The sequence below is a fragment of the Carettochelys insculpta genome, chromosome 32 (genome assembly GCF_033958435.1).
Source record: "Carettochelys insculpta isolate YL-2023 chromosome 32, ASM3395843v1, whole genome shotgun sequence".
Classification (NCBI taxonomy): Eukaryota; Metazoa; Chordata; order Testudines; family Carettochelyidae; genus Carettochelys; species Carettochelys insculpta.
Window position 1 is genome coordinate 3,109,796 of NC_134168.1, and position 15,255 is coordinate 3,125,050.

The 15,255-nt window shown below is 47.5% G+C and overlaps 2 protein-coding genes across 2 annotated transcripts; one reads left to right on the plus strand and one right to left on the minus strand.

The window, feature by feature from the left end:
* The first annotated feature begins 4,193 nt into the window (after positions 1-4,193).
* LOC142004648 (olfactory receptor 4E2-like) lies at positions 4,194-5,127 on the plus strand. Its single transcript, XM_074982276.1, is given in 2 exon segments — positions 4,194-4,858; positions 4,860-5,127. Coding segments are annotated over 2 exon segments (933 nt in total).
* Positions 5,128-10,124: 4,997 nt separating this feature from the next.
* On the minus strand, positions 10,125-11,072 carry LOC142004658 (olfactory receptor 4E1-like). Its single transcript, XM_074982293.1, has one exon. It carries the CDS (start codon positions 11,058-11,060, stop codon positions 10,125-10,127), a length of 936 nt encoding a protein of 311 aa, XP_074838394.1. The 5' UTR covers positions 11,061-11,072.
* Positions 11,073-15,255: the final 4,183 nt, after the last annotated feature.

The following is a 15,255-nucleotide window of genomic DNA, read 5'->3' on the forward strand; positions in this document are numbered from 1 at the left end:
GTCTACAGGACCTTAGCTTAAAATTAGCTTCCAATAGTTCATTAGTTTGTGGCTGAATCTTATAAAACCAGATCTCTAAAAATTCCTTGCATAGCTATTTAGATGCACCACCTGAGTGTTCAGCTTTAGCCTGAAACGCTTGGATCTTCAGACTGAGGTTTTGAAAATAAATTCTTCAAAAGGCCACTTTTACCTAAAAGACACATTTGAATTTTCGTTACTATAGTGCGCAGACTTGTTTCCAAAGTCTTCCTGTCCTTCCTATTCAGCCCAACTCTCGGTTGAATCCCTTGCTGAAAAGGGCTCAAACAGACAATACTCCTTTTCTTCCAGATAGCTAGACAAGTGAGTTCTGACTATTTGATTAGCAACAGAGAGGAAGCCGCGCTAGTCTATACACTATCAAAACAAAAAAGCAGTAAAGTAGCACTTTAAAGTCTAACAAAATAATTTATTAGGTGAAATTTTGTGGGACAGACTCACTTCTTCAGACCATGGCCAGACCAGAACAGACTCAATATTTGAGGCACAGAGAACCAAAAACAGTAATCAAGGTTGACAAATCAGAAAAAAAATTTATCAAGGTGAGCAAATCAGAGAGTAGAGGGGCGGGGGGAGTCAAGAATTAGATTAAGCCAAGTATGCAAAAGATCCCCTATAATGACCCAGAAACTTCACATCCCAGTTCAAACCACATGTTAATGTGTCGAATCTGAATATAAAAGAGAGTTCAGCAGCCTCTCTTTCCAAAGTAGTGTGAAAATTCCTCTTCAGTAAGACACAAACTCTTAAGTCATTAACAGAATGGCCCACTCCATTGAAGTGCTGGCTGACCAGTTTGTGGATAAGGAGTGTTTTTTTGTCTGTTTTGTGCCCATTAACTCTTTGTCTAAGAGAGTTTGAAGTCTGTCCAATATACAAAGCATCTGCGCATTGTTGGCACATGATGGTATATATGATGTTAGTTGAGGAATATGAGAATGTGCCCCTGATTCTGTGACTAACCTGGTTAGGTGCAGTGATCGTATCCCCAGAATAGATATGTGGACAAAGCTGGCAGCAGGCTTTATTGCAAGGAAAAGTCCCAGGACAGGTGTTCCTGCAGTATAGCCTGTGGCTGTTGGCGAGAATCCTCATAAGGCTGGGAGGTGTCTGTGGGAGAGAACAGGCACGTCACCCAGGGCCTTCTAGAGTGTGGCATCCTGATTAAGGGTGGGTTGTAGGTCTTTAATAATGCATTGCAGTGGTTTGAGTTGGAGGCTGTAGGTGTTCTGTTCTTGGCTTTTTTTGAGCCTATCTTGGAGTAGCTGGTCTCTGCGTATTCGTCTGGCCCTGTCGATTTGTTTGTTTTTTTTTTTTTATTTCTCCTGGTGGGTAATTCAGGTTTATGAATATTTGGTAAAGATCTTGTAGTTTTTGGTCTCTGTCAGTAGGATCAAAACAAAGGCTCTGATAAAAACACAAAAACACTCCTGATTCACAGACCGGTCAGCCAACATTTTAATGGAGTGGGCCATTCTGTTAATGACTTAAGAGTTTGCATCTTACTGAAGGGGAATTTTCACACTACTTTGGAAAGAGAGGGGGCTGAACTCTCTTTTATATTCAAATTCAACACATTAACATGTGGTTTGAACTGGGATGCAAAGTTTCTGGGTCATTATAGGGGCTCTTTTGCATACTTGGCTTAATCTAATTTTTGAATCCCCCGCTCCCCCTCTACTCTCTGATTTGCTCACCTTGATAATTTTTTTGTTCTGGATTTGTCAACCTTGATTACTCTTTTTGGTTCTCTATGCCTTAAATATTGAGTCTGTTCTGGTATGGCTATGGTCTGAAGAAGCGAGTCTGTCCCACGAAAGCTCACCTAATAAATTATTTTGTTAGTTTTTAAAGTGCTACTTTACTTTTTTTTTTGTTTCGACTATTTGATGAACTAGTTTTAAGAGAACCCTCCATCAAAATCAGTAGTGTACTCAGATATACAATCCTCTGACATGCCTAAAATCTTTGGAAACATTTTGATAAACACATAGTGAAATGTCATAAACACGTCACAAAAATCACACAAAATAAAGTAGGGTTCCCATTTTCTGAAAGCAATGAACGCTGTTATGAACATACTAAACAGGTCTGACTGATTAATTTAAACTAGTGTCTTTCTTTCAAGGCATTTAAATATGTAGTAACTAATAGATATACTCAGCTCATTAACTGAATTAATTTTCTGACAATAAATTAAAACTGGATATGCTTTTTTCAATTATAGTATTTTTCAAACGTGAAGGCTGGGGTGAGGGTTCAGGGCTGAGGAGGGGCTGGGGCAGGTGACTTGGAGCAGAGGGTTAGTGGGGGCTCAAGGCAGAGGGCGGTGTTACCGAAGTTAGGGCAGGGATCGCAGGACGTAATTGAAATTTAGCTAGGCAAAGTCAGAAAAATGCTGCTTTAGCACTTATTGGAGTTTCACGGAAGGAGTTTACTTGGTATATTTTGATGCGTGCTGCTGACAATTTGTTATCAAGAGGTTACTGTTTATAGTTCAAAGGCAAATAATTTTGTTTGCCACCTCCATAACTTCTCACAACTAAGAACATTCGATAAATAAAAACAGAAACAAAGTGTTTAAAAACAGAACACAGCTATTCTCTGCTGAAATTAGTTAAAAAAAAAAAAATCAAATTCTGCCCTGGAGGACAGATTCATGGATTTTAAGATTCAAAAGGGGCCATTATGGTCACTGGTCAAGCCAGATTCTGCACCAGCAGCAATTTTAGAATCATGACAGGGTGTTTTTTTCTGAAAACATTTGCCCCAGGAATTATTTTGGGACCTTCTGTGGCCTGTGGCATTCAAGGGGTCAGACTAGGTAATCCCAAGGGGTCACTTTGGGCAGGGGAATCTACGGCTCTATAAACCTTTTACCACCCTCTGCTACACTGATAAGCAGCACCTGGGATCTTTGTCGGCAGGGGAAAGGCAATATGTCATATTTGGAAATACAACATGAAAAGCAGCACATGCATTCACACACACACGGGTCCTGCACATGCTCTTCTAGTCACCCGTCTGCCCTGGATCGAGTCTGTCTAGTGGCCCACATGAGAGGGGAGCTGGGTGCTGTCAGCCATGAGCCAATGCTCCGAGGCAGGACTGAACCCAGGGGTCCATGATAAAAGCTCCCCCCGCAATTTATATTTGTAAGTTCCCACTTAAGTCTATGGGCTTTGCAATGTCATGCATCTCTCGTTGGGGTCTTACCTTCGGGAGCATCTGCCTGTCTCCAAGGGTCACCTGTTCTGCTGGTTCGTTCAGTCTCGGGCACAGTGGGTGTTCTCTGAGCACCTCCAAGTTTCTCATGTCATCTCAACCACCTGTGATCAATTGGCTTCAATGCACACACTGCGCTCACGCCAAACACATTTACAGGGAATTTCAGACAAAGGGTTAGACAGCAACCGAGGGACCTTTACACAATTCAGTTTGCAATGCAGTGGCCCCAGCCCAAGTAGATTCCCCACCCTGACTTAACCAGTAATTCACTGTAACAGACTTGTTACCATCGTTATACTTCTAGTCTTGCACCCCATTGTGTTTTGGCCTCATCCCTATACAGACAGAGTGCTTCACTTCCCTTTGCTCGGCAAGGCAGTAAGACTGACCTAGCTCTGGGGCTCTTTTCTGATCCCTGGGAGTGGCAGGAAGAGAGGGTTGTGCATCTGTGGTGGAAATAATGAGAAGGCCTGTGGCATCTTAGAGGCCACCCGATTTTTTTTGGTGCATAAGCAAAGACCCACATTGTCAGATGCGCCTTGGGGGGCCACGCTTATGCTCAAAAATATCTCCTTTTGGGTGCGATCAGCCTGTGCTAGAGCGCCTTGCTGTTACACAGGTGTCAGCCTCTAAGAGCTTCCCCTAGCTACTGCTGTCTCTCTGTCTCCTCCTCATGCAGGGCCAACGGAGCCAGGCCCTGCAAACTTCAACAGGCGTTGGCCACAGAGTGAGAGCTTCAGACATCCCTCCGGGAGGCAGAGGCCTGCTATCCGTTCCTGCTGAGTATCCGCACTGAACTGACATTGCCCCCCAGGCTCTGAACTTTGTGATCCTAGATCCCAGCAAAGCGCTCTGCTCGGCCTGCTCCCCAGGACGCTGCTCCCTCAGCTGCCATGTGGCCCACCGCCCACAGAACCTGTTGCATGGATGGGGAGAACATCACCATGGTGACACACTTCGTGTTGCTTGGCCTCACCGAGAGCCAGGAGCTGCAGCTAGCCCTCTTCGCCCTCTTCTCCGTTGCTTACCTGCTCATCCTGGCCGGGAACAGCCTCATCGTGGCGACGGTCGTCAATGACCGGCGCCTGCACACCCCCATGTACTTTTTCCTGGGGAATCTCTCGTTCATTGATGTCTGCCACGCCTCGGTCACGGCCCCCAAGATGCTGGCTGACCTCCTCTCCAGGGAGAAGACCATCTCCTTTGAGGGCTGCGTGGCCCAGCTCTTCTTCCTCCACCTCTTCGCCTGCGCCGAGATCTTCCTCCTGACCATCATGGCCTACGACCGCTACGTGGCCATCTGTCACCCACTGCAGTACCCCACCCTCATGAGCCTGCATGTCTGCAACTGGCTGGTGGGGGCCCTGTGGTCTGGAGCCACCATCCATTCCCTGGTGCAGACCGTGCTCACCATCCAGCTGCCCTACTGCAGCTCCAACGTCATCGACAGCTTCTTCTGTGATGTGCTGCCCGTCATCAAGCTGGCCTGCACTGACACCTACCTGACAGGGGTGCTGATCGTCTCCAACAGCGGCCTGATCTCTCTCACCTGCTTCCTGGCCCTGGTGGGTTCCTACCTGGTCATCCTGGTCTCTGAGGCGCCAGAGTGCTGAGGGACGGCGCAAAGCCCTCTCTACCTGCGTCTCCCACTTGGTGGTGGTGGCGCTGTTCTTCGGGCCCTGCATCTTCATCTACAGCCGCCCCACCTCCAGCTTCTCGCTGGACAAGGTGGTGTCAATCTTCTACACGGTGGTGACCCCGGCGCTCAACCCAGTGATCTACACCCTGCGGAACCAGGAGGTGAAGGGGGCCATGAAGAAGCTGAGTGAGAGAAAGGTCTTCCTCGGGTGGAAATAGCGGAATGACCAGACAGATGGGGTCCCAACGGAGGAGAGTCCTTACAGAGAGGACTCCATCAACACCTGGGGAAATGGGGTCTAAAGCCATGGACACACAAATACACACCAACACCCAATTTTTTTTCTGCACTGTGTGAAATGCCAACAGACCTTGGTTGTCTGCGGGTGGGACTGCACCTGACACTGCTGGAGCTGAAAACACGAGTCTCTACAGAATGAGCTAAAAGCCAGCTGGCCGAGGGCCAAGGCTATAGAGCAGATTTATTATTCTCTTGTTGTAAGTGGTCTGGTGCCACGAGATGGGACAGGGCAACGCAGTGGGGCTGACAGCCACCTAGGCCTGGGGGCAAGGAGTGCAGGGCAGGGGGAGCTGGCTCCACATGGAGCCTGGAGTGGAAAGGGCAAATTTTTAGTTTGTGCTGACTTTGTCAGCTGTGTATGCCCCTTTAACCCCTGGAGGGAACACAGCAGTCTTCAGGGGTATTGGTACCCCTGGCTGAGAACCACTCTTCCAATTCACTAGTGGCCACCCAGGAGTTCTGACACCCTCCACCCCAAAGCCACTGGACCCCCCCCGCCTTCTCAGAGCAGGAGCCAGAACCAAGAAGTCTTGGCCTGGCCTCTCAGCTTTCATTGCCCCTCCAAATTACCTAAAAACAGCCACACTGGGACAGACCAAAGGGCCATGTGGCCCAGTGTCCTGTCTTCCGACAGCTGCCAATGCCAGGTGCCCCAGAGGGAGTGAACAGACCATGGAATCTTCAGGTGATTCCCTCCCCTGTCACGCCCACTCCCACCTTGTGGCACACAGAGGGTTGGGACACCCTCCCTGGCCGAGAGCTGTTGACGGACCTAACGTCCATGAATTTATTGAGTTCTGATTTGAACCCTGTTGTAGGCTTGACTTTCACAGCATATTCGGGCAAGGAGTTCCACAGACTGACTGCGAAGAAATACTGCCTTTTGTTTGTGTTCAATCTGCTACCTGTTAATTTAATTTGGTGACCCCTAGATCTTGTCTTCCGCGGAACTTCTCATTCACCGACGTCTACCACCCCATCAGTAACTTTTCCTCATTTATTTTCTCCACACCGGTCACGATCTTATCGACCTCCTTAGCTGCTTCTTTTACAAGATAAAAAGTCCCAATCTTGTTAATCTCTCTTCATATGGCAGCCATTCCAGACCCTCAATCATTTATGTTGCTCTTTTTAAATTTTCTAACTCCAAAATACCGTCTTTGGGATGAAGCGACTACATTTGCATGCTGTATTCAAGATGTGGGTGGACCATCGATTTACATAGAGGCAACAAAGTATTCTCTGTGTTGTTACCAATCCTTCTAAAATGAGTCCTAACATTCTATTTGCTTTTTTGACTGCTGATGCAGTGATGAGCTGTTTTCAGGGAATTCCTCACAATGACTCCAAAAAATCTCTCTAGTAAGTAGTAATCCATCATTTTATATGAACAGCTGGAGTTATGCTTTCCAGAATGCATGACTTTGCATTTATCAATGTTAAAATTAATGAAGGAATTCACCTGTAAACATCTGGAAGAAAATAAGGTGGATTTGAAAAGAACAAATCAGACCAAACCAATCTGGTAGTGTTCTCTGATAGGACAAGTCTTGTGGATAAGGGAAAAGCAGTGAGTGTGGTATACCTAGACATTAGTAAGGCATTTGATACAGTTTTGCATGAGCTTATCAATAAACTGGGCAAATACAACTTAGGTGGGGCTACTGTAAGGTGGATAGCCATTCTCAGAGAGCAGTTAACAACAGTTCACACTCTTGCCGGAAGTGCATAAAAAATGAGGTTCCATAGAGATCTATTTTGGAATGGGTATTGTTCAATAGTTTCATCAGTGATTTAGATATTGGCATAAAGAGGTTGCAACTGCTTTGGAGGATAGGCTCATAATTAAAAATGATCTGGAAAAACTGGAGAAATGGTCAGAGGTAAATAGGATGAAGTTCAATAAGGACAAATGCAAAGTACTCCCCTTAGGAAGGAATAATCAGTTTCACACATTTGGAGAAGTGACTGTCTAGCAAGGAGCACTGCAGCAAGAGATCTAGGGGTCAACATGGACCACAAGCTAAATATGGCTCAACAGTGTGATGCTGCTGAAAAAAATAAAACATGATTCTGCGATGCATTAACAGGAGTGTTGTGAGCAAGATCCATCATTCTTCCACTCTACTCAGTGCTGATTAGGCCTCAGTTGGAGTACGGTGTCCATTTCTGGGCACCACATTTCAAGAGGGAAATGGAAAAATTGGAGAAGGTCCAGAGAAGAGCAACAAGGCTAATTAAGGGTGTAGAGAAGATGAGCTCTGAGGGAAGACTGAAAGAACTGGGCTTGTTTAGTTTACAAAAGAGAAGACTGAAAGGGGACATGATAGCGCTTTTCAAATACCTAAAAGAGGGTCAGAAGGAGGAGGGAGAAGATTTTTTCTCTTGGCCTCTGAGGACAAGACAAGAAGCAATGGGCTTAAACTGCAGCAAGTGAGGTTTAGGTTGGCCATTGGGAAAAACTTCCCACCTGTCCGGGTGGTCAAACACTGGAATGAATTGCCTGGGGAGGCTGTGGACTCTCCATCCCTGGAGATCTTTAAGAGCAGGTTAGACAGACAGACAGACAGACATCTGTCGGGGTGGTCTAGAGGGTGCCTGGTCCTGCCGGCAGGGCAGGGCACTGCACTCGATGACCTCTCAAGGTCCCTCCCAGTTCTAGTTTTCTGTGATTCTAATCTGCCATTTTGTTGCCTGGTCACCTACTTTTGTGGGTTTGGGGTTTGTGTGGGTGGGGTGAGAAGCTTGAATAGGTGAGGAGTGTGGGGGTGGGGGACTTTACTAGTCCCCTTAGGGTTGCTCCAGTCCATTGATGACAGTGGAACAGCCTGAATGCAACGTGCTGGGACTGCTGGTGGGTGTCACTTAGTTCTCAGCCGACAGGCAGATGCAGTCTCTCTCTCTCTCTCTCTCTCGCTGAGTCTGCATCTGTCTCTCCCCGCCCCCCCATCATGTCCCTGCTGCTACTTTTAATTAGACCCTGAGAAATTCATTCCAGAGGCAGCATCAGCCCAGCCTCTCCACCTTTGAGAACTTGCAGCGGGACCCAGAGGAATTGATTAGGCGGCGGCAAACTTGTGCCGGAGGCTTTGCCAGGGTGCAGAACAGAGATACAGGGTCAGATAAGAACACAAGAACGGCCACATTGGGTCAGACCACAGGTCCATCCAGCCCTGTGTCCAGTCTGCCGGCAGTGGCCAGTGCCAGGTGCCCCAGAGGGAGTGAACAGAACAGGGAATCATAGAGTGATCCCTACCCTGTGCCCCATTCCCAGCTTCTGACCAACAGAGGCCAGAGACCCCCTTCCTACCCACCCTGGCCAACAGCTGTGGGTGGACCTGACCTCCATGAACTTAGCTGGCTCTTTTGTGAACCCCTGTGAAAGTCCTGGTCTTCACAACCTCCTGTGGCTGGGAGTCCCACAGGCCGACCGTGCGCTGTGTGAATAAAAACTTCCTGTTGTTCGTTTTAAACCTGCTGCCTGTCCGCTTCATTGGATGACCCCTTGGTCTTATGTTACGGGAACAAATACATCATTTTTCCTTATTTTCCAACCGGTGTAAAGTAGCCCTAAGTCCAACCAAGTCTGTGGGGCCGGATTCCAAACTGATGTAAATTGGCCCTAGCTGCACTAGTTCCAGATCTGAAGAAGTGGGTCTGCTCCAGGGAAGCTCATCACCTAACAAATGATTTTGTTAGTCTTTACAGCCCTGCAGGACTGCTGTTTTGTTTTGCGAAGGAGCAGACTCATGCAGCCACCTCTCTGTGACTATTTCACGCATAAGAGTAAGAACCAGAAGAATGGCCAGTTGGTGCATCTAGGCCAGTAGTGTGTCTTCAGACAGAGGCCAGCGCTTTCGGAGGGAGAACGAATAGGTTACAGCGATCACCTTTGGTGATCCATCTGCTGGCATCCAGTCCCAGCATCTGGAAGCCAGACTCAGCCATCTTGGTTATTAGCCATTGATGGACATCCCCATGAACATGGCCCATGCATGCACGTCCATTCTGCTGAATTGTTTAGCCAGGAGAAAAAACATCCTGAAAAAGTAAAAATGTTTCATTTTTGATGTTTTAAAAATGCAAAGTTTTGAGTTGAGATTTTTTTGTTTCAAAGTTTATATTGACTTTTTTTTCTTTAAGAAAAAGCTCAAAGTGAAACAAAAAATTCAGTTTCAGATGAAGAGAGACATGTCATTCTGCTCACAGTTATTCCTTCCCTGACCCGCAACATAATGTTTTAGAACTGTCAAAGAATTAAAAAAAAAAAGTTTTTTTTTCCAGCTCTGGTAAGCAGCATTCCAACACAACCTCCCTGCATCGCTCCAAAAGACATCTAGCTTGACCTTAAAAAGCAGTTTAACCTGAGTGAACATTGTGAATGGGGGTTAGGTTAGAGGTGACACTCAAGTCATACTTCGAGTGACCACAGTCAGGGAGGCCAACAGCCTCCACAGGCCCCTGGGCAAGGACTCTGTGAGGGCATGGAGCTGTGTTCCCGGAAGCGGCTGGGCTTTGAGTGGAAGGGGAGGGAATGGGGGCAGTCAGCACTCCATGCCACCCAGACTGTGCTCTGCTCCACCCCCCCGCAGCGCTCAAAGGCACCCTGAGCGCATGGTGTGACACTCCAACGGCAACTTAAAGGGCCTGGGGCTCCAGCCACCACCGTTGCCACAGTAGAGTGGCCAGAAGCCCTGGACCCCCTTGTGTCACTGGGCCCCACCTTTTCCCCTGTGTCATTAGTCCTGATCACAGCAGGGAGAGCAACCCCCTGATGTGGAGTGACACCCAGATAAACCTGCAGTAGGTGGTGGAGCAGAGAGAAACATTCATCACCTCCTAGACGCGAAGGTCAGAAGAGATCACCCAGTCTCCCGCACGACACAGGTGGGAGACCTGTTCCAGAAATGAGTCCTCATTTGCCTCTGGAGTTGTCCTGCCTGCCCCAAAGTTTGCGCAGGGCTTGCTGCATATCTTCGTTCCTCAGGGTGTAGCTGATGGGGCTGAGCAGCGGGGCGACTGCTGTGAAGAACACCGACACCACCTTGTCTGCGGCCAGGCTCTTGGCTGGCCTGAGGTAGATGAAGATGCAGTGGCCCAGGCAGAGCGTCACCACCGTCAAGTGGGCAGCGCAGGTGGAAAGGGCCTTGTGCCTCCCCTCAGAGGAGGGGTTCCTCAGGGAGAGGAGGATGACTGCGTAGGAGCCCACCAGCACCACGAAGCAGACCACAGAGATGAGCCCTGAGTTGGAGTTGATGAGCACCTCAAAGACACGTGTGTCGGCACAGGCCAATCTGATGACCAATGGGGCGTCACAGAAGAAGTTATCGATGGCGTTGGGGCCACGGCATGGGAGGCTTAGAGTCAGGGAACTCAGGGCTACGGAGTGGACCAGCCCGCCCAGCCACATGGCCACGGCCAGCTTCAGGCAGCTCCTGTGTCTCATGCCAGTGCTGTAGTGCCTGGGGTTGCAGATGGCCACGTATTGGTCATAGGCCATGATGGTGAGAAGGAAGATCTCAGTGCACGCGAAGAGGTGGAGGAAGAACATCTGGGCGATGCATCCACCGAAGGAGATGGTCTTCCTCCCCACAAGGAAGTCAGCCAGCATCTTGGGAATCACCACGGAGGCGTGGCAGACATCAGCGAAAGAGAGGTTGCTGAGGAAGAAGTACATGGGGGTGTGCAGGCCCCAGTCACAGGCAATGGTGAAGATGATGAGTGTGTTCCCCATCAGGATCAACATGTAGATGACTGTGAAGACAGCGAATAGGACCATTTCCATGGCATGGTTAGTGTTTAAGCCAGAGAGGACAAACTCACTCACCCTGCTGTCATTCTGCACCACCATGTTCTGTCTTGGGTTTATTGGTCCTGAAAGAATGGACGCAATGAGAGAGACAGGAGGTTATTTGAGGTATGGATGGGCAAGAAGTGATGGCAATATGAGCTGGATCCCGAAGAAAAGTTGCCACACCTCAACCATTCTTTGAAGGTGACAAATCTGAGGCACTGTCCCAGATTGAAGTGTCAGTAGAGGTGGTTTTGGAACAGACTGATCATTTAAACAGTAACAAGTCCCCAGGACCAGGTGGTATTCACCAAAGAGTTCTGAAGGAACTTACATCTGCGACTACAGAACTATAGTGGCATGCATCCTGACATTTCAATCAGCCTCCATATCAGAAGACTGGTGGATAGGTACTTGTGATGGGATTCAGGGGTCCCCAAGCTGTGCACCCATCCGCAGGCAGGAGTGACTCTCACACAGCAGATAGGACAGCGGGTTTATTAGCCAACAGAGCACAGCATCATACAGAGGAGTCAGTACAGCAGGCAGAGACAGCCAGTCCCATCCATGCCGGAGCCTTGCCCCCTCCTATTTCTCTCTCTCCCAGCCCAGACTCACTGCTTTTCAACTCCCAGTTCCAATTCAAACCCCTCAGGCTCCACCTCCTCCTCTGTCTGCAGTCCAGAGGTGTCACCGGGTCACCTCGGTTACCCTCAGTAGAAGCCCCCCCACCCTCTGTGAGCCACTCACGTATGCACAGGTATCCCCCACTATATCACACTACTGTGATACCAATTTTTAAAAAAAGGCTACAGAGGCAAACCTGGCAGTTACAAAGAGGTTAGCCTAACCTTAGTACTGGGAACGTTGGTTGAAGCCATAGTAAAGTACCAAATTAATCTACTATATAGCTGAGACAGTTTGTCCATCCATCCAGCTGTTTGATTAAGAACACCTTTGAAATGGTAATTCCATCAGGTGTTGCTTTAAGTTATGATAAGAGGACGCTGTATACCACATTCGGTACACAGCATTCTCTTATCTCAACTTAAAGCAACACAAGGGTTTGGTTGTGCCAGGAAAATGGGATGTGCCTAGAATGGGGTTGCCTCTATAAAACTAAACAGAAGAGCTACAGAATCCACCAAATCGAGTGAAGTCCTCAAAACTGATGTAACTGCACAAATGTTGAAACAGACTGAACCAAGATGAGTCAGAAAAACAGGATGAACCTGGAATAGGATTGCTTAGCATCATAAAATCCTAGAACTGGAAGGGACCTTGAGAGGTTATGAAGTCCAGTTCCCTGCACACACAGCAAGACAAGCACCATCTAGATCATCCTGAACAGCTGTTTTTCTAACCTGGTATTAAATAATTCCAATGATGGACATTCCACAACCTCCTTAGGTAATTTATTCCAGTGCTTCTCAAATAAAGCTTACAGAAAAAAAGAAAAAAAAAGAGAAAAATGGAGAAATTTAGAGTAATGCTGTTTTGGCACAGGTAAATCAATGCTTAAGGTTTGAAAACTAGAAGAAAATATCGGGAACCGCAACGAGTGTAGCCCCTTTTTTTGTTAAAACATAGCAAAAGATAAAAGTTTATAGAGATGAAGAAAAATACACTTGATGGAATTACCATTTTAAACAAACAAACAAAAATTTTAACAAGTCCTTGTCAAAAGATTTATGAAATAAAAATTATTCAAAAATATTGTGTGTTTTTGAGAAGTACAAACATTTCAATAGAGCTTGTACATTTTCCTTTGATCTTTCACCAACACCCCACAGCCTTAATTGAGTTAAGGACCCAAGCAACAATGTGTAAATCTCCTAATCAGACAGAGATCAACATGATGCATTAGGGAAAAGTCAACACACATTTTGAAGGGAAATTGTGCCTTGCCAATCTATTAGAATTCTTCCAGGGTATCAGCAAGCACACGGACAGGAACAACACAGGGAACATGACTGTGCTTGGACTTTTAGAAAACAAAAAGATTAACAAGGTCCCTCACCACAGGCTCTTTAGCCAGGTAAGCTGTCATGGGATCAGAGGGCAGGCCCTCTTCTGGACCAGTAACCGCCTCAAGAACAGGAAGGAATAAATGGTCAGGTTTCAGAATGAACAGTGAGCAATAGTCAGGTCTTCCAAGACCTGTACAGGGAAATGTGTTATTTAACCTCTTCAGAAATGTGCGGGAAAAGGGGATGAATAGTGAGGTGGCAAAATTTGCAGCCAGCACAAGCTTACTCAAAACAGTTAAATCCAGAGCTGACTGCGAAGAGCCACGAAGGGGTCTCACAAAACTGGGTGACTGGGCAACAAAATGTCAGATGAAATTCAATGCTGATAAAAGCCCTCACATGTAACCCACAGACCTGCTGGCTCTGGAGTGCTGTCCCATGTAGTGGCACTGAGTCCGCTTACAGAGAGAATGAGTTCTCCCTACGGCCTGGGCCATCAGCAAGCTGGCTTTTAGCTCTTGTGGTAGCGGCACATGTGCTAAGCTCGGGAGGTTCCAGGTTTAATTCCATCCCCAGACAACTGGGGTTTGTGGTGTTACAAGTGGGGGGCTGTATAGCTTAGCTAGCCCCCGAGCTAAAACTCAGCTGGCTGGTAGCTAAGGTGCCACTACCACAGCCAGCAGGGGCGTGGGTTACACACGCACACTGGAAAACCTTAACCACAGCTACACATACAAACGGATGCGCCTGAAACTAGCTGTTGCCACTCAAGAGCGAGATCCGGGAGCTGACACGGAGAATTCTCTGAAAACGCCTGCTCAGTGTGCAGCGACTGGAAGGTTAGGCACCACTGGGACAGAAATAGATAATAAGACAGAAAAAGTCACATTGCCACTATATAAATCTGCGGTACGCCCACACCAAAAATACTGGGCACAGTTCTGACCAACCCACCCTTGAGAAGTTCTAATTGGAAAAGGTGCAGAACAAAGCAACAGAACTAATTATAGGCAGGGCTTTCTTTCTGGCACCTCTGCATGAATGTTGCCATTACTGGGGCCGCTGGCAGGGCTCTGTGCCACAGACAGCTCCCAGCCACAGGGCTGTGGGGTACTCCTGCACCTCGGCCAGGACTCCCAGGACGGCTTTAATAATAGACACCAGGAAGGGATTGTTCCACTTGGCCCTGTCTCAGTGTGAAGGGAAAGGACTAGAGAGGACCTCACGAGGTCTCTGCCAGCCCCAAATTGCTGTGATTGTATTAAATTTACCAAAGTGTGCCTACATCTCTAACAAAAGTGAAACAAGAGGTTAAAACTGTGAAATCCAAAAGCAGCCAGGGTTTTACTGTTTATGGTAGAAACAGGAAAACAACAACAAAACTGCACCCCTCCAACCACCTACACCAAAGTAGATGCAGAAACATTTAAAAAAACAGCAACAAAACCCATCTTGGATGAAAAGAATGCACAGCTTACGCTTGCTGTAGTTTCCAGTGCTCAGGATCTTCTGTGCAATAGTTGAATCCAGGCTAACTCCTAATATCTTCCTTCCATAAGACAAGTGGAATTGGGCACTTCTCTGACTGAGAAGGCAGCAGAATTGCCCTATGTGCCAGGCTCTGCCTCTTAATTTGTCAGAGGAATGGGTTACAAGTTGTATTTGACAAGCAGCTTCTGGTTCGCTGCCTGTGATATCAGGCTCACTGTTCCTGATCTGAGGGTTCTGTGATAAAAGAGTGGGTGAGTGAACCAGGAGAAGCTTTTTTAAAAACCAGGTTTGTTTGATTTATCTTCCAACACACAATTTGTTGTTCAAACAGGAACCTAATGCTACAATATCTCAGTCTACTTCCTCAGGGCACACAGACTCCTTTGCTCACCTGTGTTGCTCTTCCTAACCAGGCCTATAGTAAGGAAGGGTTTCTGGGTGAATTCTATCCGAAAGAGCCCCCCAGAACTCCCATCTCCAGGGACGCAGCGCTCTTGCAGGGCACCTTTCTTAACCGTGGGTTTATAACCCTTTGCATAGTTTTAAACTCATTGGGAGGCGACATCAATTTGTGACAGATCCCCAAGAAAAGTTTTGTGCTCCAGGGACTGGGTGCTGTCTGATGAGCAGACGAATTGCAGTGGGAGTTGTTAAGCTGTCCAAAGTTTTCGAAGCTACAAACTTTGCGGGAGTTTAACAGGTGCCTCTGGGTGAGGAGCTCTAAAGTTACATCCACAGCTGGTGTGAATCAGGAGAACTCTATTGGGGTCAGTGAGCTAGATCCTCAGCTGGTG